The sequence below is a fragment of the Lipotes vexillifer genome, unplaced genomic scaffold (genome assembly GCF_000442215.2).
Source record: "Lipotes vexillifer unplaced genomic scaffold, Lipotes_vexillifer_v1.1 scaffold278, whole genome shotgun sequence".
NCBI classification, from domain to species: domain Eukaryota; kingdom Metazoa; phylum Chordata; class Mammalia; order Artiodactyla; family Lipotidae; genus Lipotes; species Lipotes vexillifer.
Window position 1 is genome coordinate 85,314 of NW_006769677.1, and position 23,383 is coordinate 108,696.

The 23,383-nt window shown below is 44.0% G+C and overlaps 1 protein-coding gene across 1 annotated transcript in view; it reads left to right on the forward strand.

Moving 5' to 3' along the window:
• THADA (THADA armadillo repeat containing) overlaps positions 1-23,383 on the forward strand; it is a gene marked incomplete at its 5' end in the record, with an annotated part of 148,938 nt that overhangs the window by 81,907 nt on the left and 43,648 nt on the right. The window contains 5 exons of the mRNA XM_007445791.1: positions 10,869-11,248; positions 11,800-11,918; positions 12,294-12,366; positions 16,817-16,970; positions 21,147-21,278. Coding sequence (XP_007445853.1) covers positions 10,869-11,248; positions 11,800-11,918; positions 12,294-12,366; positions 16,817-16,970; positions 21,147-21,278 — 858 coding nt within the window. The remainder of the gene's footprint in view (positions 1-10,868; positions 11,249-11,799; positions 11,919-12,293; positions 12,367-16,816; positions 16,971-21,146; positions 21,279-23,383) is intronic.

The following is a 23,383-nucleotide window of genomic DNA, read 5'->3' on the forward strand; positions in this document are numbered from 1 at the left end:
GCCTCTCACTGTTGTGGCCTCTCCCGTTGCGGCGCACAGGCTCCGGACACAAAGGCTCAGCGGCCATGGCTCACGGGCCCAGCCGCTCAGTGGCATGTGGGATCTTCCCGGACCGGGGCACGAACCCGTGTCCCCTGCATCGGCAGGCAGACTCACAACCACTGCGCTACCAGGGAAGCCCTTAACAATGTCTTTTGAAGAGCAACTGTTTTTAATTTTGATGAAGTCTGATTTATCCATTTTTTCTCTGTGTCTTATGCTTTTTGTGCCCTAGTAAAGAAGTCTTTGCCTATCCTAAGGTCACAGTGATGTTCTCTCAGGTTTTCTTCTAAAGTTTGCTTTGTTTTTTCTTTCCTTTTTTTTGGCCGTGCCGCGCGCCATGTGAAATCTTAGTTCCCCGACCAGGGATTGAACCCCCAGCCCCCTGCATTGGAAGCATGGCATCTTAACCACTGGACCGCCAGAGAAGTCCCAGGTTTTCTTCTAAAGTTTGCTATTTAAGGTTTTACGTTTAGATCCATGGTCCACTTTAAGCTAATTTTCGTGTATGTCATGAGATAAGGTCAAAGTTCTCTTTTTTTGTTTTTTTTCATATGAATCTCCAGGTGTTCTGGCTCAGCAAGATCTCTGGGCTCTGGGTTCCCCCTCTCTGTGCTGGAGCATGGAAGTTGCCTCTAGGTAGTAGTCCAGGGCAACTATAAGGCCTACCTTGTTTGTTTCCTTCTCTCAGGGAAACATACTACTCATGTCTGATGTTTAAAAACGATAGTTTCATACATTTGTCTAGTTTTCTAGTTGTTTATGGCAAAGGGCAATTTCTGTAGCAGTTAAACTTTCATGGGTTAAAGCAGAAATCACTTTCATCACTTTGTTTTGAAACCTCTTAGTTCCTCAATTGCAAAGTGGGGATAATACCTTCAGAGGATTGAGGTGAAGGTCACATGAAAAAAATTGTAAAAACTCCATGAAAAGTAACACAAAAGGAAGAATCCAACACTGTAAGAAAAGCAGCTCTTAGGAAGTAATATTGATAGCAAGAACAAAGAAATGAATGGTCATCTCATCCAGAGGAGGAGACAGAGCTTCTGCTGGTCCCATGGCCAGGTATGCTTACTCCCAGACTCACCTCCATTGCCCATCTGGCAGAATTTACTTAATTCCTCCCTGGCTGGGGCCAGACTTCACATTAAGTAGCATTTGCAGTCCAGCCAGACTCTCTTGAGTTTGCCAGCTATAAACTATACCTTGTAGCATCATTCCCAGAGACATTGATGTAGTCCAGTGGTGCCAGGTACCTCTTCAGTCTTAAGAGTCTGTTTCTCCCAGAACTGTAAACTGTAGTGCTGGCAAGGGACTGAGATCAGTGGTCCTAGTCTCTCTTTACAGGTGAGACAACAGAGGTAAGCCCCAGTTATTTAAAGGAGTCTTCCCAGCCAGCTACCAAGACTCTCAAGTTGATTTCACACTGTATCTCATTGCCTAAGGGTGGAAGAGAAGCCTGAGGTCCTTTGTGGGGAAAAGGTTAAATTAAACAGGTATGTCTAAGGTGTGATGATAAGGAAGTTTCTGATTTCCCAGTCTTGTCCTTAGGAGCAATTCGCTGACAAAGAATCCAAAGCAGTGTATTACTTAGAAGTAATTTTATGTTTGTGTCTTTGGGTTGTCATGTGTTTATCCACAAGTATTTCCTGACTTCCTCCCAGTGTTGGGCAGAAGCAGGGATGGGATGATGGGTGGAGGCGAGAAGTAAAAACTGCTGGTCCCACCCAGTGCCTGATGAGCTCATTTTTAGCCTACCCAAATCCTTTCAGAGCTCTTCTGACTCCGTGTTGTCCAAGCCACTTGGACTGTGCCTATTTTATGGGTTGACTAAGAGAGTCCTTCAAATAGTATTCTCAGAAACTCTTCCTTCTTCCTCAACAGCAGATAAGGAATTCTGTGCTTAAAAAAATACTTTGAGAATAGGCTGGGACAAGGGAAAGGGGGAATGTTTTCAAAGGGGTGTGTGTCAGGCACCATACCTATGAAAGCCGGGCATGAGACCTAGAGACCTAGGAGTCCAGAGACCTAGAAACAAAAGTAGGCAAGAAATAAACAACTAGTACCAGTTCAGGGCACTTCTCTAGACAAAGTTAGTCTCCAAACCCTTCCACTAGGTCATTCTACATGTTTGTAACTGGAAGGGCCCCTCGGGTCTGGATTACAGTTTACTGGGAGGGGCAGAGGATTAAATAGAAGAATGGAATTTCCCTTCGATAAGGAGAAGCCAAGATTTATTAAATCAGTTGATTTGTTGTTGTTGTTGTCGTAGTTCCTATGGTTTCCTTTTCTATCCAAATACAGTTTTTTTTTTTAACTGAGAAATAGCATAACAGGACATTAACATTCACGGAGTGTACAAATTATCATCTGTGATTATTTTTAGAACCAGTTTATCAACCGTTCCAGATAAGAACTTTTGTTGGATCTGATTACAGATCTCTCTAACCAGAGCTACAGATCTTTGAAACAGAAAAAGTTGGCCCTTTCATTATGCCTTAAAAGTAAAATCTGCTTCGTATTTCCTCACTCTCTACTTCTTTAAGGAGGGTAGAGATTCTGAGGGGGGGAAGGATAGGGGAAATTTCTACAAAATTTTCTTGACCAAATGGTATCAGAGAATTCAGTACCATTACAATATATGAAAGAGAAATCCATTTGTACATTTATTCATTCAAGCCAGAGGGAACAGCATGTGCAAAGTCAGGCAGAAAACAGAACGTTCTTCTGAGGCTCAGTCAGTGGCAAGTGACCACCATAGTGGCACAATCAGTATCATTGCCATTTACATGGTATCCACAGTAAGTGACTTACTCCATAGCAGTGAAACTATTTTTTTTTTTCTGTTTTGTTGGTCCTTTCAGTCCCGAGGAGGATCCTTCCCCCTTTATGGATTCTGATTGCTGCTTACAAGTAGAACACGTTTGCTGTGATTACTGGGGTTTTAGCTTCTCCCATAAGCATCTCTGCTGGGGCCAAGAAAACTCTGTCAATTCGGGCCTGTACACTTACTCCCTCTGGCCCCTTTTATTTTGGCCAGCTCAGCACAAAGCAATCAGGCTGTCTTGGTTCGTGACATTAACAGCGAAGGCCAGGAACTATGTAATATTCAGGAGCTCTTTGGTTGAGCACTAGATGAAGGGGTTGACATATGATTAGGGGCCATGGTGTACAAAAACAAATACCATTAAACACTAGAATTATACACGTTCGGCATGGCAAGATGTTTACACTATGAGAAGCATGGATGATCTCAGATGGTCTGAAGCAGTGGTTCTTAAAGTGTGGTCCCTGCATCAGCAGCAACATCGCCCAGGATTTGTTAGAAGTGTGATTTGGGGGGCCCTGTCCCAGACCTACTGAATCAGGAACACTGGAGGTGAGTGCGCCGAAGTTTGAGAGCCAGTCATCTAAGGTAACAGCACAGCCACCATCCTGGGGATATGCTCAGTGATTGGAATGTCAGGTGAAACTACCCTCTTGCTTTTAATTGTTTTTTGTTTTTTGGGATTTTTTTGTGGTATGCGGGCCTCTCACTGTTGTGGCCTCTCCTGTTGCGGAGCACAGGCTCCGGACGCGCAGGCTCAACGGCCATGGCTCACGGGCCCAGCCGCTCCACAGCATGTGGGATCTTCCCGGACCGGGACTTGAACCCGTCCGTGTCCCCTGCATCAGCAGGTGGACTCTCAACCACTGCGCCACCAGGGAAGCCCTTAATTGTTATTTTTCAATCTCTTTCTCTCTGTTTGCCGAGTACTTAGAGTTAAATTCACCTAAATTAAATGCTCTTATGGTGAAACTCCACTATATCCATAATTATATGGTAATGATATCATCCACATTGTTTTCCAGAATGCTCTCGTCAAAGCTATTTAGATTAACATGAATCTTTTAAGATTACGTTGATTTTTTTTTTTTTTTTTTTTTTTTTTTAACAAACCTGTAGCTCAGAAAATCAAAGATAAATGCCCCATGGACCTGCCGTTTGGGGCTGTGTTCCTCCTTTGGGGAGGAGACTGACTTCCCTAAATAATAGAACAGGATTTGGGAACTAGGAGCTGACCATGCTCTAGGTAGTGCTGCTTTTTAAATCTTCTTTCAGCAGCCTGGGTTGATGTTAGCGCCCTACCTTGGTTGGTTAGAGAATGGCAGCTTTGAAATCCAGTTAATTTAGCAATCACTGTTCAGGTTGCAGACATAACACTGAAATCTGCAACTCGCCAAAGAACTAAAACTGCTAAAATAACACATCTGAGATTCCCAGAGGGAATTGTGTGAATGGACCACTTTGCTCCTTCTCACAGACACTCTACTCGCTGTCCTGAGGGACTCGGCAAAGTCCCTTCATTCCTCTCTAGGACACCTCTGTTCAGGCTGGGCATGTTCTCCAAACACATCAACCTCAGGAAACTTGATCAACTTCTCCAAAGCTGCAGTTCCCTAATGCTGCTCCCTGGTGATATTTTCACAATAAAACTATAGCAAAATGACGACTATAGCAAATTTTTCTTTAAACCACATTTTTTTAAAGAATTGTCCTTTATGATGACACTAGAATCTATGACTTCTTTGGTGTTCAGATAGCCTTTCTTTCATGAAATAATAGATGGTAGGTTTTTAACATCCTTTCTTTACAAAATAAAATGTTGGCAACTTATACCAGCCTGTCACATTGTTTTTGATATTTGATTGATTCTTGAATTCCAAACTTGAGAATTATTTCTCCATTGAACCGGGACATAGCACAGCAGGAGGTATTGTCTTTCCAAGTGAATCCAGCCAATAAGCCATTCCTTTGAAGGCTAGAAATATGCTTGCTCTAAAGAAGAAAAAAAGAAGTTAATTTCAAAAGTGAAATCAAATTGGATGTTTAGAATCAGTCACACATACTTGGGTGACTAAAATGACTACACTGTTGGGAAAATCCAAAGATATTCCAAACAAGGAGGGCTGGGGAAAAATTCCAATTAACAAGAGTTTATAAAAATCATCTAATTAATGAAAAATAAGATGGGGCAATTAAAGGGGAGGGACTTGATTCTTTAATTGGAACACTTGACTTTCCAGGAAAGATAGAAAGGAGGCAACCCAAAGCCAGCAAAATTGAAATTGCAAGTAGAAAAGTTATCTTCTAGAGAAGAGGGTTGCCAGACCGCAGACTGAAGAAGAACTAAGTGCCATCAAAGAACTAACCTGAGTTTTTTTGTATCTTGCGGACAGCAGGCGCTCACAAAAATGGAAACAAGTACTCGGTGTTGATCTCAACTTTGAAATGCGTTTGGTAGGGCAGGACACAAAACTCTGCTTCACTAGGAAGAAATACTGGTTGTGAGATCCATTTGGTGAGCTCTACCTGCTCTACCATAAAACCAGTAGCTGTGACCTCAGCTGAACAATAGAATCACCTGAGTCACCTTGAAACCAGGCTCGCCCCAGAGATGCAGTCAAGTGTCCCCTGACATAAGTGTTTTTCTAAAACTCTCCAGGTAAATTTAATGTACCTCCTGGGCTGAGAAACTGCTGTGCTAGAGAGGAAAGCAATACGTCCTTTTTAGTCACTGCTGCTGCTCATGTTTCTAATCCCAACCTCCTGTTCTGCCCAGAGACCCCCTCACTCTGGCAGAGGGTCAGAGGGTGTTCTGTGGTCCACATCTAAATGGGAACTCCATGAGAGCAGAGCCTCGTCTTTCTAATTCACTGCTACACCCTAGCCCTAGAACAGAACCTGTATATAATGAGCCAGTATTAAAGGCCTGCCTGCAAGGGGCCTTTATAGAGTTTATTCATTCTTTTGAATTCTTGGGGGTTTCCCCTCCTTTGATGTTTTTATTGGTAAGAGAAAATGGGGGGCAGTGAACTTTCTAGTTCTTCACTATGGTGAAGAGCTGGGCTGGAATCAGCTGTGCTCTTTGGAACTGCAGCCCCTACTACCCATCCCGAAAACCCTGTAAGCCCCTATGAAAGTCGTAGCCGAGGAGTGTGGTTCTCAGCTGGGGCACAGAGCACAATTACCTGTTCTTAAGACTCCAGATGTCGGGAATTCCCTGGTGGCGCAGTGGTTAAGAATCCGCCTTCCAATGCAGGGAACACGGGTTCAATGCCTGGTCGGGGAACTAAGATCCCATATGCCGCAGGGCAACTAAGCCCACGCGCGCTCTAGAACCCATGCACCAAAACTAGAGAGAAGCCTGCGCACTGCAAGGAGAGATCCCTCATGCCTTCAGCTAAGACCGGACACACCCAAATAAATAAATAAATATTAAAAAAAATAAAAAAGACTCCAGATGTCTGTGACCAACTCCAAACCAACCGAATCAGAATCTACAAGGGTGGGATTGAGGCATGGTTGTTTTTATTAAAACCATCACCTGGGACTTCCCTGGTGCCGCAGTGGTTAAGAATCCACCTCCAATGCAGGGGACATGGGTTCGAGCCCTGGTCCGGGAAGATCCCACATGCCGCGGAGCAGCTAAGCGCATGCACCACAACTACTGAGCCTGCGCTCTAGAGCCCATGAGCCACAACTACTGAAGCCCAGCTGCCTAGAGCCTGTGCTCCACAACAAGAGAAGCCACCGCAATAAGAAGCCCATGCACCACAACGAAGAGTAGCCACCACTCGCCGTAACTAGAGAAAGCCCGCGCACAGCAACGAAGACACAACGCAGCCAAAAATTAATTAATTAATTAATTAAAAAAATTTTTTAATTAATTAATTAATTAATTAAAAAAAATTTTTAAATTAATCAAAAGAAAAAAACCATCCCCTGAGGGCTGTGGTTTTGAAGTACATGGCAGCATCACCTGGGAGCTTGTTAGAAATGCAGATTCTCAGCCCCCACCCCCACCCTCCTGAATCAGAAACTTTGGGGGTGAGGCCCAGGCAGCAGTCTGTGATTTAACAAGCCCTCCAGGTGGTTCTGATGCTCACTCAAGTTTGAGAAACTCTGCTTTAGGACACCTCATTGGGTCTTGCTACAGAACCAAGAACATTTTTTCTAAGCAGCAGTTTGGAGAAAGTGCCTACATGAATGTCATCTGAAAGTTTCCTAGCTTGTGGCTCCGACCTAACCTCCCCTGCTGCTCCTCTATTGACACATTAATTCAGCGAAACTGTTCGCAGGTCTCTCCTGTATACTTTCTCCCAACTCCCCTGAGCACCTGCCCTGACCTTTCCTCTCCCAGGCAGGCACCTCTGGGCAGCCTCAGTGCCCATTTTAAATTATTTATTTATTTATTCATTCATTCATTCATTCATTTATGGCTGCGCGCATCTTAGTTGCTGTGCGCGGGCTTTCTCTAGTTGTGGCGAGCGGGGACTACTCTTCGTTGAGGTGCGCAGGCTTCTCGCAGTGGCTTCTCTTGTTGCGGAGCATGGGCTCTAGGCACACGGGCTCAGTAGTTGTGGCTCGCAGGCTCTAGAGCACAGGCTCAGTAGTTGTGGCACACGGGCTTAGTTGCTCTGCGGCATGTGGGATCTGCCCGGACCAGGGCTCGAACCCGTGTCTCCTGCATTGGCAGGCGGATTCTTAACCACTATGCCACCAGGGAAGTCCCTGCCCATCTTAAATTTTGTTCCCTTCTGAAAGCCGCCCCCCCCCTTTTTTTTACTTACGATAGAAAATAAGTGCACATTGCTTTCATTTTGGTCATTCTTATGACTTTCGTATTTCCTTTACCTACAATTCCCTGTGTAACCTTGGGCAAGTAACTTAACCTCTTTCCTCATCTGTAAAATACCAGGGAATCATAACAGTGCCTACTTCATTAAATGATTTAGTACTTGTTGAAGTGCTTAGACTAATACTCAACGAGTGTCAATTCTAAAAGTAATTATTATTCATAGCATTAAGTAATGGATATATAATATTCTGTAGTGCCTGGCACGTTAATACTCAATAGTTGTCAGCTCTTCTCACTAATGATTTTAGGGTACTAAGCATTTTGCAATTTTAGTGGTTGTCTTTATCTTCCCATCAGTTTTAAAGCTCTTTGACAGCAGGTAATTTTTCTTTCTCAGCTCTGAATCTCTCTATCTCCGAAGTACCTACTATATGCTTAATGCATGCTTATGGGATTATACTGAAGTCCACAGGCAGTGGAGGCCAAGAAGTCCCAAAGAAGCCCTTCCTGAGCAGGTACCCCATGTCCCCTATCTTTGGGGTTATGCCTTCAGTCCTGGGCTTCTTGATCATGTCATCCTTCCTCAAGGTCTTAAAGGAAGCAAGTGTGTCTGGGTGCCTAGCTCTTGAGTCCAGCGGACTATACACTCCGCCTGGAATACCTATAGCAGGTTCATCTGAAAATTATCCAGAATGACCAAGGCAGTTCTTCCTGTTTTTAATTATGTTTTAAAGAGCATGTCTCTGAGCCATGTTTCTGACTCCTAGCCTAACAAATGAAATCCCTTTTTGATACAGTGTTGTCCTCAGGTAGCAGTGGGTGGGAAGGCTAGGAAAGTGACACCTGGAGATCATTGCAGTGTGGTCTTCTCATTTCTAAATTATACTGGGATTAGGTTTTTAGGCATTGAAAATAGAGATGATGACACAAAAGATGAGGATCCTGACACCTGGGGTTTCCCCTGCTGCTTTGCAAAGAAGGCTGCCCTCCTGCTGGAACTTAGACCTCAGCAGAGTCTGGGTTAAGAGCAACCGTGTGTCTGCAAGCACAGCTAGCAGGTGAGCGGGGGGGCCTCTAGGGGCACCATCATATAGGATCCCAAGCCCCTCTCTTGCCTCTTTGGAGAAACTTCTTCTTGAAACAGTTTGATGTGTAACAGGAATAGTCTATATTTTTATTATTTATTATTGCAATAATTCCTGGATTATTGCAAGCCTATGTAATATGTCAATTCCAAGTGAGTTTTTTCCAACTGTTACTTTAATCTTTTACATTTTTATTCTGTTTGTGATTGTTTTCTAGGAGTCAGTAGTGTTCACTGAGTTATGAGATATCTAAATTTCAGCAAGGCATTTGATGAAGTCTGTCCTGATGTTCTTGTAGATAACATGTGAGCAGAATGGTAGAGTTAGGAGGATTCATAACTGGGGAATACCTAGACCCTAAGAGAGCTGGTTAATGAATTGATGAGAGCTTGGAGTGGGGCGGGGGTTGGGGCAGGCAGGGAGCCAACTATAATACTCACCAAAGCCCTCTGTCCTCCACACTGGTCCAGTCCACATCTTTAGTGATAACTTACAGCCTGCTTGTCAAATTGAGGTTTACCCAGCTTCTATTGGATGATGAATGTGCTGTATGAAGAATCTGGGTTCTGGGAGGTACCCAAGACTCCTTCCCCAGCCAGTCCCCCAGTGCTGCCAGTTTTATTCCTTCGATGCTTCTCAAACGCATCTTCTTCCTGTCTGTTCCTTACTTTACACCCTCATCGTTTCTCTTTTCCACTACTGCAGTAGTCGTTCAGCTGGGCTCCCTGCCTCTAATATTGGCCTCTCAGCAATAAGAACACTTCAGTGGACGTGTTCACCTGACCTTGTTGCTTAAAATAACCCGTCGATGGCATCCCCTTGCCTGCAGAAAAATGTCCAAGCTCCACCTCGAATTCTGTGCTGAGGTCAGACTGCCTATAGTTCCTCACATGGTCCATTCTGTTTTATGCCTTTGAACCTTTGAACCTTTGCTTTGAACCTTTGCTTGGTGGTTCCAACGCATTCTCCTCTCTCTTCCTCTTTAAGACTCAGGTGCTCACTTCCACCACTGTATTAGAATCACCTAGTCATTCATTTCTCTTTCTCAAATTAGAATATAAACTCCCTAAAGGCATTATTCTTATTTCACTTAGCACCCAGCACATAGTAAGCAGGCAATAAATATTTGTGATCAGAACTGAGAATACAAAAAGATCTCGGCAATCTAAAAGGCAGACCATAAAATTTAACAGGGATCTGCTTCGGTTTAAAACAAACAGAGAAAACAAGTCTTGATCTAAGTCCTGAGTACAAGGTGGGAGATGGATGACTCACCACTGTCAGTGGACCATGTGAAAAAGAAAGGCCTGCGGTTCAGTTGACTTTATGCTCCGCATGAGTCAACGGTGTGATACAACTCCAGGAACCTCATGTGAGAACAGGGCAAGCAACAGTCCTGCTGCTCAGACTACGAGGGAGAGTCGTGTGCCCTTGTGTGGCGCCATGCCTGAAGAGGGGTGAGGCACATCCAAAGGAAGGTGGCTTAGAACAGTGAGAGAGGGTGGACCCCATCATCTGGGGACTAGTTGAAGGAAGTAGGGGTGTTTCACCTGGAGAAGACAGAGGGGATATAATTGTATTCAAATGCCTAAAGGGCTCAAAATGCAGAATTGGGCCACTGAGTGGAAACTCCAAAAAGAACTTTGTGGCAAATAGATCTGTTAACAGTGGAACAGTCTGTCTTGTGAGCTCCAAATCACTGTAGGGTTCTACCAAGAGCCTCTGAGAAGAGGTGCTGTAGAGGGGATCTGAGCCCCTGAGGGAAGCGTGGAATAGATGTTCTTTTATCCTGCTCAGCTTTGAGGCTTGAGGATTCAGGAAGTCACTGAGTTTATATTATTGACTATTAGGGAGGGATGCCAGGAGCACATCTTCTGATAGGAATGCCTTCTGTCACTCTAGGGGGAAAAATATGAATTACCTAAATAGAAAGTGCTTCTGGGCCAGAAGTCTGAAGCTTAGTGGCCTAGTCACTTATTACATGGTTAGTGTGAAATCTACTCAGGAATGATGTCTGGTTGTCCCACCCAGGGTATCCAGAGTCTTGTGTGTTCACCTATGTCCTTTTGTGGAACTTTGAATAAAGTGACTGCCTCTTTTCCTTTGCTTTTTTGTTTTTTAGTTCTGGAGCATCTTGGCTTCTGGGAGGAAGTCAGAAGGATCATCTTGGGATCAGAGTTGATAACCGGATTCCCCTATACCTTCACGGTGCCAGGCCTGCCCCAGTACCTCCAGAGCCTCACCAAACTGGCCATCGCTGCAGTGTGGGCAGTAGCGGCCCAGGCTGGAGAGCAGGCAAGGGACGTTCCCATCTCCTTCTCTCGGCTGTTAGAGTCTTCCTTCCCTGAAGTGCGCCTGCTGACGCTGGAAGCCCTGTTGGAAAGGTTCTCAGCAGCAGCCTCGGGACTAGGAGAGAAGGGACTGCCGCCCTTGCTATGGAATACAGGAGGGACATTCTTGATGTTGGCTATGAAGGAAAGTCATCCAGAATGCCTCTGCAAGGTGAAGTCTCTGGTGTACTGACCATCCCTTTCCATTCCCCACAGTCTTTGGTGAGCCCATTGGAGTGATAAGGTCAGGAGGCAGGATCGGTTTTGGCATGTCCAGGATTGGAAGGAGATTCAGCATCCAAAGGGCAAGGACTTTCTCACACGGTGCTTGGCATGGCTTCATGCGTAAAAGAGTGCTAAGAAAAGTGTTTGATGATAATGGTATTGATGACAGAGATTAACCAAAGATAGAGATTGAGAGAGTAAGCAGTCTTTGCTGACATGGCTCTTTGGGGGCAGATGGTCACCTGGAAAGCATGATCAAAAGGAAAGGGCACAGACCTAGGAATATGGCATCTACCCTCTTATCCCAGTATGCCACTGCTCTAGACTATCTTGGTCTCGCAAAGCTATTAAGGGGGGAAAAAGAAGTCAGTGGGCGCTTTTTGAAAGATAGAGTCCCTTATTGGTACAAATGATTATTATTTAGATTCTGGAGACTTTTCTGAGGTGTGTGTGTGTGTTTGTTTGTTTGTTTGTTTTCCATGGATCCGGCTCACACAGATACTGAAAATTCTCCATTGCATGGACCCCAGTGAGTGGCTTCCTCAGACAGAGCGCTGTGTCCATCTAACCCCAAAGGAGTTCTTGATCTGGACAATGGATATTGCTTCCAATGAAAGGTTTGCCTCCAGTGCTCCCTGTGCAAACGTGGTACAACACATGGTCCCATCAGTCAGTTATGTAATGAACTTGAGCATAGCCCAGCCTGTGTTCTAAGCCCAAGCAATAGAATGATGTCAGAGTTCCCCATTAGTTACCAAAAGGTAGTTGCTTCCGGAGGCATTTGTATAGCCACAAGGTAGAGATTTCCAGTAGTATTCACAGCCACATGGATTACAGACTACCTGTAAAAACCATATGTATATAAAATGTTCGATTTTATTTATTTATTTATGTATTTTCATATTTATTTATTGAAGTATAATTGACTTACAATATTGTATTAGTTTCAGAGCGATTATATGTTTTGTGTGATTTCTGGCTGACTTTCCTAGGTCTGAAATACAAAGTGAAGCTCTGAGACTCGCCTCCAAAGTGATTGCTCACCACATGCAGACGTGTGAGGAGGTGAGGCTGATTTCCTCTGTTTTGGGGTCTAGATTTCTGTCCTCTGATTTCCCTGGAAGGTGTCAGTAAAAGTGAACTGTCCCACAGGCAGAATCTCTGTGGCATATGTGTGTAGCTTCTACAAAAATATCACTTGTGTTGGTTTTTCACTTTAGGTATAACTTGGGGAGAATTTTCTGAGCACCATGTTTGGCATTTCTTTTCTCTTGTTCTGGGCACATTTGATTTGAGTCCATGAGGGTAACACAACCTCCTTCCTCCAGGATATACATGCATTTATGCCCAAACTCCTTGTTTTTTCTTGTTTTTCTCGCTAGACTCTTCATCTAATGAGGGAATGAGCAAGCCAGTTCCAAGGATTGCGAGTCACTAGGATTGCATCCTAGTCAACTACGTATGAAAATATATCTCTAAGGCTTAAATATCCCCCCCAAACGTGGTCCAGCTGGCTTTGCGTGGAGGCCCAGATGTGTCCCACCTGTCTTAGAACATGTCTTTGGGGGTGGGGTGGACCTAAAGTAATCAAAACAGCTTCCTGGGGAATAAAAGGGAACCCTTCTACACTGTTGGTGGGAATGTAAATTAGTGTAGCCACTGTGGAAAACAGTATGGAGGTTCCTTAAAAAACTGAAAATAGAGCTACCATATGATCCAGCAATCCCACTCCTGGGCATATATCCAGAAAAGATGAAAACTCTGATTTGAAAAGATACATGCATCCCAGTGTTCATAGCAACACTATTTACAATAGCCAAGACATGAAAACAACCCAAGTGCCTATCAACAGACAGTTGGCTTAAGGAGATGGGATATACACATACAATGGAATATTACTCAGCCATAAAAAAGAATGAAATGATGCCATTTGCAGCAACATGGATGAACCTAGAGAATATCATGCTAAGTGAAGTTAAGTCAGACAGAGAAAGACAAATATCATATGATATCACTTATATGTAGAATCTAAAAAAATAATACAAATGAATCTATATATAAAACAGAAACAGACTCACAGACATAGAAAACAAACTTATGGCTACCAAAGGGGAAAAGGAGGGTGGGAAAGGGATAAATGAGGAGTATGGGATTAACAGATACAAACTACTACACATAAAATAGATAAGCAACAAGGATTTACTATATAGCACAAGGAACTATATTCAGTATCTTGTAATAACCTATAATGGAAAATAATCTGAAAAAAAAATATGTATATATAACTGAATCACTTTGCTGTACACCTGAAACCACTGTCAGTATAGTTGAAGTAAATCAACATACTTCAATTTTAAAAAAAACCCGGCTTCCTGGAACGGTGCCTTAGGGCAAATACTTGCATACTTAGGGGCATATGAGAAAGATGCCACCATCAGAGAATTATTACAAACAGAAGGCAGTCAATACCACAGTAAAATAACCTGAAGATCTTGGTTTCACATCACCACACTGTGATCGTGGCACTATAACATTGTGGATTCCTATTCCTTATGCTCCAGCAGCCCTGAGAGAGGTACTGGGGGTACAAGGATGAAGACTGGAGGGCAGTCTAACGAGAGAAAAGGAGCATTAGATCATGATATTAAATGATACTCTAGTAGGAAAGAGGCTGAGGGAAACCAGAGGCCGGAGGGAGTGTTTGCAGAGCTGAGGAAGACTTCACATAGGAGATTGTTAAATTCAGAGAGCCTGGGGCTGGACAGAGAGAAGACCAGAGGGTGAGTACTAAGCAGATACGCAGTTTCGCTGGGTCTGTCATTCAGAGATAGGCCAAGGGGCCAGAGCCAGGTGGTCACTGGGAGATGCAAAAAGCTAAAAAAAAAAATCATGTGTGTGTCTTGGGGAGGATAGGAGGAGAGCTTGCAGGAAGGGAGAGGATTTGCTTAAAAAAACTACAGCCTGGGGCGTGGGGTTGGGGGTGGGGAACAAGTTCTGAGAAAGTAGTCGCAGGGCAGCCTAACAAGTCTGTCAAGAGAGCGTTCTCATCTAAAACCGTTTTTAACCAGTTGCCATGTGCATCTCAGAGGCACTGCTTGGTACTTGAATGAAGTGATATTTGAAGAATATTGGAAATTTTTCAGGGAGAGAAAAGTTAACAAGTCAGCAGCTTCCTCACGATCTAAGACACTGATCGGTTCAGTTCCGGAGATGCTCATAGATGATCAGAGGAGCCAGTAATCTCATTTTGAACATTTAAAGAGGCTTAGCTGATAGGGGAAGTAAAATTTATTCGGAACAATAATCCCCTTTCTAGAAAAAGTAAAGAACCAGAGTTTAAAAGATGGAAACAGCCCAAATGTCCATCAACTGATTGATGAATGGGTAGATAAAATATGGTATATCTATATAATGGAATATTTTTCAACCACCAAAAGTAATGAAGTACTGATACATACATCCTACAGCGTGGATGAGCCCTGAAAACATGCTGAGTGAAAGAAGCCAGTCACAAAAGACCACATATTGTATGATTCAATTTTTTAACCATTTTTAATTAAAGTATAGTTAATTTTGATTCAGTTATATATATATATATATATATATATATATATATATATATATATATATATATATATATATATATATTTCTTCATGGAGAGATATCTACATTTTCTTTTTTGGCTTATGAGTATCTACTGTTATTTAAATATATATATATATATATATACTTCTTCAGATTCTTTTCCATTATAGGTTACTATAAGATACTGAATATAGTTCCCTGTGCTATACAGTAAGTCCTTGTTGTTTATCTATTTTATATACAGTAGTGTGTATATGTTAATCCCAGACTTCTAATTTATCTCTCCCCTTGCCCATCTACCATCCCCTTTGGTTACTATAAGTTTGTTTTCTGTGTCTGTGAGTCTATTTCTGCTTTGTAGATAAGTTCATTTATATTACTTTTTTAGATTCCACATATAAGAGATATCATATGATATTTGTCTTTGTCTGACTTACTTCCCTTAGTATGATAATCTCTAGGTCCATCCATGTTGCTGCAAATGGCATTATTTCATTTTTTTTTTTATGGCTGAGTAATAGTCCATTGTGTATATATGTCACATCTCCTTTATCCATGGATAAAGTTGATGGATACTTAGGTTGCTTCCATGTCTTGGCTATTGTAAATAGTGCCACTGTGCACATTGCTGTAGCATGTGTCTTTTCCAATTAGAGTTTTCTCTGGATATATGCCCAGGAGTGGGATTGCAGAATCATATGGTAGTTCCAGTTTTAGTTTTTTAAGGAACCTCCAAAGTGTTCTCCATAGTAGCTGCACTAATTTAAATTCCCACCAACAGTGTAGGGGAGCGTTCCCTTTTCTCCACACCTGCTCCAGCATTTATTATTTGTAGACTTTTTAATGATGGCCATTCTTACTGGTATGAAATGATACCTCATTGTAGTTTTGATTTGCATTTCTCTAATAATTAGTGGTTTTGAGCATCTTTTCCTGTGCCTGTTGGCCATCTGTATGATTCAGTTTATATGAAATGTGCAGAACGGACAAATCCGTAAAGACAGAAAGTAGATTAACGGTTTAGGGCTGGGCGAGGGGGAGCTGACAGGATGGGGATGATAACTAAAGTATACAGGGCTGGGGCTTCCCTGGTGGCGCAGTGGCAGTGGTTGAGAGCCCACCTGCCGATGCAGGGGACACGGGTTCGTGCCCCAGTCCGGGAAAATCCCACATGCCGCAGAGCGGCTGGGCCCGTGAGCCATGGCCGCTGAGCCTGCGCGTCCGGAGCCTGTGCTCTGCAACGGGAGAGGCCACAACAGTGAGAGGCCTGTGTACCGCCAAAAAAATAAAATAAAATAAAAAAGTATACAGGGCTTCTCTTTTTGGTGATGAAAATGTTTTAAAATTGACTGTGGTGATGGTTGTATACACATATCTGTGAATATACTAAAAATCATTGAACTATGTATTTAAATGGGTAAATTATGTGATATGTGAATTGTATCTCAATAAAGCTGTTACTATAAACAAACAACAATAGGGCTTTGTTTAAACAATAATGTTAGTTAGGATGCTGCTTTAAATGTAACAGAAACTCAAAAATACAGTGGCTTAAACCAGAGAGAAGCAGTCCAAAGCAGATAGTGCCTTGACATTATTGGGCTCCCTGGCCCTTCTACCTTGTTGTTCTGCTGTCCTTAACGTGGCTTCCATCTTCTGGTCCCAGATAGTTGCTCCAGCTCCCATCATCTTGTCCTTGTTCAACTAGCAGGACAGAGAAACCCAAGAAGTGAAGGTCACACATATTTCCTTAGATATGACCTGAAATTGCACAGATACCACTTTTAATGGCATCCCATTAGTCAGAACTTAATCACGTTATTCCCCAATGCAAGGGAGCCTGGGAAACGCATATGTAGCTCAACCCTAATTCCATGTCTGCCCATGTTGCATCTTCTGAACTGCTGTATGTACACTTTGTACTTTTAGACCAGGGACTTGGTGGCCCCCAACCTGAAGCAGTGGGTTCAGTTGGTCCTCTCTTCTTGTGGAGATCATCTTCCCACCGAGTCCAGGCTGGCCGCTGCTGAAGTTCTCACCAGCACTGCACCATTTTTCCTCACCAACCCCCATCCCATTCTTGGTAAGTGCGCTGAGCCGCTGTTGGGTGGGGGGGTGGCGGGGAGGTGTCCATCGTACCAAATGCACTAAAAGGGTGAATAGATGCTCTAGGTTAAAAAAAGAAGGGAAGATGAAAGATGACAGCGTACACCATAACTTTACATCTTTCAAAGATCTTCCCACCCTCTCACTCTCCTACTCTAATCACTTTTCTTTTTTTCTTTTTTTTTTTTTTTTTTTTTTTGCGGTATGCAGGCCTCTCACTGTTGTGGCCTCTCCCGTTGCGGAGCACAGGCTCCGGACGCGCAGGCTCAGCGGCCATGGCTCATGGGCCCAGCTGCTCCGCGGCATGTGGGATCTTCCCGGACTGGGGCACAAACCCGTGTCCCCTGCATCGGCAGGTGGACTCTCAACCACTGTGCCACCAGGGAAGCCCCCTAATCACTTTTCACCAACAGCCTCTTTTTTTTTTTAAATATAAATTTATTTTTATTTTTGGCTGCTTTGGATCTTTGTTGCTACGCGCGGTTTTTTCTGTAGTTGCGGTGTGCAGGCTTCTCATTGGGTGGTTTCTCTCGTTGCAGAGCACGGGCTCTAGGCACACGGGCTTCAGTAGTTGTGGCACACAGGCTTAGTTGCTCCGCGACATGTGAGATCTCCCCGGACCAGGGCTCGAACCCACGTCCCCTGCATTGGCAGGCAGATTCTTAACCACTGCGCCACCAGGGAAGCCCCACCAACAGCCTCTTAATTGGCCTCTTTTCTTTCTGTCTTGTCCTCCAAGCCATTCTCTTTATGCTTCTGAGCATTTTCCTCCACTGTTTAAAGCCTTTGAGTGGGTGCCCATTGCCTTCAGGATAAAACCTAAATGCTCTTTAGCCTGGCTCAGAAAGGCCCTTCCTCTTCTGTGCCCTGCCTGCTTCTCCCTCCTCACTGGCCACCACTCCCCATGCGTCATCAGCGGAGAACAGTTCTCTAAACAAACTGCTGCTCAACTGACTCCTGTTGGTCTTTCAAGACTCAGCCTAGGGGCTTCCCTGGTGGTGCAGTGGTTGAGAGTCTGCCTGCTAATGCAGGGGACACGGGTTCGAGCCCTCGTCTGGGAGGATCCCACATGCCGCGGAGCGGCTGGGCCCATGAGCCACAACTACTGAGCCTGTGCGTCTGGAGCCTGTGCTCCGCAACAAGAGAGGCCGCGATAGTGAGAGGCCCGCACACCGCGATGAAGAGTGGCCCCCGCTTGCCACAACTAGAGAAAGCCCTCGCACAGAAACGAAGACCCAACACAGCCAAAATAAATTAATTAATTAATAAACTCCTCCCCCCAACATCTAAAAAAAAAAAAAGTTTAAGAATGGGACAGTTACACCATTTTACTATTTTCATCTTATAACAATACTATCTCAAAAATGAATTTAAAAAAAAAAAAAAAAAAAAGACTCAGCCTAACCATCACGTCTTCCAGGAAGCCTGTTGCAGTGACCTTGGTGAGAAATAAATGGGACAGAGTGAAGTGTGGCCTCGAGGAAGAAGAAAGGCCAGGCTCGAAGGCATTTAGGAAGTAGAATCAGCAGGACTTGGTGTTGAGGTTAATATAAAGGGAACATTCAAGGATGACTTCCAGGCTTCTGGCTTAAGTGACTAGGAAGACTGCTGGTTCCTTTCACTGAAAGTAGTTTTAAGTTTAAGGCATCTTTGGACTTCCCTGGTGGTCCAGTGGTTAAGACTCTGAGCTTGCACTGCAGGGGGCGCAGGTTCAATCCCTGGTTGGGGAAGATCCTGCATGCTGTGCAGCATGGCCAAAAAATAAAATAAAAAAAGTTTAAGGCATCTTTGGGAAGTAAAGGTAGAGATATTTTGAAATCAAATAGATGTACAGCTCCAACCATATTCTCTACCTTCATGTCTCTTTCCTGACTGCCACCCCCTGTCCTTCAAGAGTAATAATTAGGAAAGAGCATCATATCAATGGTGGTTGAGAAAACCGAGCTTTAGGAAACCCAAAGGAATTGAAAAACCATAGGGGTTTTTGTTTTAAGTTAAAAAAATTTTTTTTTAATTGTAGTGTTTTGTTTTAAGCATAGGGTTTACTAAAAGGAAAACTCAGGACCCAAAGCCATGTCTGAGTCCTGACCCTGCCCTCTCCTGCCATCTTACCCCCATTTTAACCATGCTGGGATTCTCTTCCATCCATTACGGCAATTCTGTTTTTGTTCTCCTCTTCCATGCCCAGCCCTGGAGAATAAATCATGGTCCTTGCATCTGGGGAGCTTTCAGTGTAGTTGTGGAGAAAAGATTTACAGAATAAAGAAAAGAACTGCTTTTTCAGATGGTGGGATTCAAATTTTAAGTGTTATCAGAGTTCAGACCAATCAAGTGTCTCAAGTCTCTGGATCTCTCAGAGAAAGAGTTGTCTTTGGTATCTTCATACATCTTTCTTCTAAGTCAGCGGTCCCCCACCTTTTTGGCACCAGGGACTGGTTCCGTGGAAGACAGTTTTTCCACGGACGGGGGTGGGTGGGGAGAGGGTTCAGGCGGTCATGCGAGCGGTGAGGCGGGAATGGGGAGCGGCTGATGCAGCTTCGCTTGCTCCCTTCCTGCTGTGCAGCCCGATTCCTAACAGGCCCCAGACCCGGGGGTGGGGACCCCTGTTCTAAGTGACTTTTAGGCATCTTTTCTATACCCAAAGGGGGACTGAAAGGGGACCTGCTACAATTTTGCTTTAATCATTGGACCCAGAGGAATAAGAGCAAAGGTTTATAAACTTTGGTGACACTTCTCAGGGAGGGTAATATCACTTTGCAGCACATTTTCTGGGTGACTTTGGCTGCTCTGACCCTGGTTCATAGCAGGAAAATGTGTGTGGAATAATGTAGAATTTCTGAGTGAAACTGAGTCCTGGGCAAAAGCCATTGGTTCATCATGAATTGCTGGAGCTGCTTAGGGCATCACAGGCAATGAGGAAGGAGGTTGGCAGTGGCTGTCGGCCTGCAAGAACATGAAAAACAGGCACAGAACTGAGAGGCAAAGGACGTAAAGTGCATGGAGACAAGTCAAGGGCAGACTGAAGTCATTTAAGGAGAAAGAAAAATTGAAATGGACTAAAGAGGGAAGATTGAGGACCTTAGCGGTATAAGAAAATGTTAAGAAAGGGAAATTTGAAACCCTAGAGAACAATTAGAATGGATAGATTCTGAAAGACTGAGTAAAATTTAAAGCCAGATTTATAACAGACAGGAGAGCACAAACCCCAGAGGGAGCCATTGCTGCTCTCAGTATGACTAGAGCATTGGTGGCTCTGATATTGGGCTCTCAGTGGACAGATGAGGGAGAGGGTGAGCTAAGGAGAGCTCTCAGGGCAGGGTTGGTTCCCCACTGAACATCAAGGGATGATGAGTGGTGGTCTTCCGTGGCAACCCACCCCACCTGGACAGTATGTGTCCCTCCTTTGAGGCCCTGCCCCCTCTCCCCTCACACAGTCCACCTCCCATTACACCAGTCTCCTGGGACCTTTGGTGAGTCACAGCCACGTGTTTCCAGCCCTGCCTTCTCCTTACCTTGTGTTCTCCACTTGATGTCCCTTTCGGTTGCTCAGGGGCAGACACTGTCTGTTCCTGGTCTCTGGTCCCCAGCAGCACAATGCACAGGGACTTGATAGGGTCCCTGCCCAGGGGCAATGGCGGTCAGGTCGTGGGCCCTGCATAGATGTGGCACAGGCTGGTGCCTTTATCATGGTTCTTTGCTTTTTTCAATTCTTGCCCCCCAAAGCATAATCTTGATTGAAACTTTGCTTTCAGAATTTATAAGCTGAAACAGTCACTCAAATTAACACTGGGCTGGTTTCCCCAAAGCACTCTTGATGCATAAAGTTTCATTCTGAGAAGCATGAGTCATTGACTAAGGCCCGTTGACAGCTGGGCCTTAGTCAGCCAAGGCCGTACCTTCTAGGGGGCCTTGCCTGGGGCTGGTTGCCTCCAGAAGTGTTTCCTATTCAAAAGGACATTTTCAGACCTGTCCCCTTAGGGTCCTCTCTCTTCTGGCATTTATCTGACTCTCAAGTCTCCCTTCCTTGCAGTACCCACAAAAAAGGAGTAACTGTTGCTCATTCAATACTGGATTTAAAGCAGTATTGAAGCAGTATTTGTACCTGCTTGTAAGTTGCATCCTGGGTAATTTGATTTCTTTTTGGCCTTCTTAGGACTGCAAGATACGCTTGCTCTCTGGAAACGTGTCCTCACCCTCCTGCAGAGTGAGGAGCAAGTAATCCGAGATGCAGCCACAGAAACTGTGATGACTGCCATGTCACAGGAAAACACTTGCCAGTCAACAGGTACCTCATTCTTATCTTTCTTCGATGCCTTATTGCTCTTGGACAGGGGTTGGCACACTTTCTGTAAAGGACCAGAGAGTGAATATTTTAGGCTTTGTTGGCCATTCAGTCTCTGCCGCAACTCTGCCATTTTAGTGGGAAAGTAGCCATAAACAATAGGAAAACAAGTGTACGTGACTGTGTTCCAATAAAGCTTTATTTATAAAAACAGGTGGCTTCCCAGATTTGACTTGCTAACCACAGTTCGCTGACCCCTGCTCTAGGACATCATAGAGAAAAATTGCTTTCAGAGGTAGAAATGTAGTAAACAGTGCCTTTTGTTAGTTACATTGACATCCTTTTTAAATAAGGCCAAGTCTGGATTTTCTGTGTGGTTACATAATCCAGAGATCTAGATCCATCATTTTGCTCCTCTGTGCATTTCTACACATAAAAGAAACAGATGAGTGTAAGTCAAGTTGCTCCTCTTTGTGCCTTGGGTCCTCATTGGGTGGTGACGTTAACCCAGGGGGCAGGAGGGGAGTGGAAAGAAGAGCAGCCTAGGTGGGTAGTTCTGAGCTCATAGCCACTCAGTTCATAATATGAGCTGTTAGGGCCCTGGGCCCTAGTTATCTGTATGCAATGGCAAATGCCGTGGAAGCAAAAGGGAACTCCAGGCTGCAGGTGGAAAACTGGCTGCTGGGTGGAAGGGATGGGGCTAGGTGGAATAGAAGCAAGGTCACACCTCTGGGCAAATGGCCGTCTGGGAGGGTGACCACTCTGGTGGACTTGGATTCCATGCACTTGGGGCTAGGTGTCAGGAAAGATCTCTGGGTCAGCCATCCCAAAGAGAAGTGAGAACACCATTTTGAGACAGGTAGTCACAGGCTGAGCAAAGAAGTTTACCTTAATGGACAGCAGAATGGGAGGTGAAATAGCCATACAGTCTTGGTAACTGATTCACATGGGTAGGGTTGTGGTCCCTGGAAGCTTCTCTTAGAATGTGCGAACATCCCCATACCTGAGTCCTCCGTTGTAATGGTCTGGGCACTTTTCTCTACATGTATGGAAGGAGCTAGTGTCTTAATAATCTCCCAGTGATACTACTCCAGGGCACATTTAGCGAGGATCAGCTTGGCCTCTCAGTGGGAAAACATTCAGATCGGTGCTGTGAGTGCTGTACTAGCAGCCTTCTCCCCATCCCTGTCCACATACCTAAAATTCTGCCATTAATGATTCATTCCTTTTTCCAATTGTGCATTTTCCTTAGAAGGACACACGGAACACCGAGCAAGTGCTCAGTAAGCATTTGGTGGGACGTAACACTCACTAGACTTCTATAGGACCCTCTCACCAAAGATGGGAAGGATCACTTCATGGTGGAATTCCCTCCTAGTCTTGAGGGGTTTTGCCCTGCTACTTTTATTTCTTTCAGAATTTTTCCCAGTTCATTTATAGTAAAACTATATTACCATGTTCTCCCTCCTTCTGGTTTGAATTTTTTCTCAAGAAATAGAAATCAGTAATTATATTTTGAGTGCCCTTTGCATGTGAAATTCCATGTGTGAAAGCCTCTGAGGGAGTAAGTAATGTAAAAGCCTACTTGTCTATCTTTGTATTCCCTATCTTGGTCCATAAAAGAGAATCTGAGGTGTGAAAAGACAAGAATTCTGTAACAGCTAAACATAGTAAATATGTTACCCTGGACCAGATCCTGTACTGGAGGGGTGAAAAGCCATACAGGAAATTATTAGAATAGCTGACAATATTGAAATATTGTCTATAGATTAAAATCAATATTAAATTTCATGAATTTGGTAACCATACTATGGTTTTGTAAGAGAATATTTTTATTCTTAGGAAATACACAACTGAAATATTAAGGTGGAAAAGGGCACAACGCCTGCAACTTACTCTCAAATGGTTCAGAAAAAAATAAAACTATGTGTGCGTATAAATAGTAAACACAGATAGGTAGTTGCTGTACTTGCATCTTTTCCATATGTTTAAAATTATTTCAAAATAAAATGTTTTTTAAAAAACCCAAGTCTACAACTAGAAAAGACTAACACAGTATATATTGGTAGACCATGTGGCTGGGTTTTTAACTATTTCCCCCCCCCCCT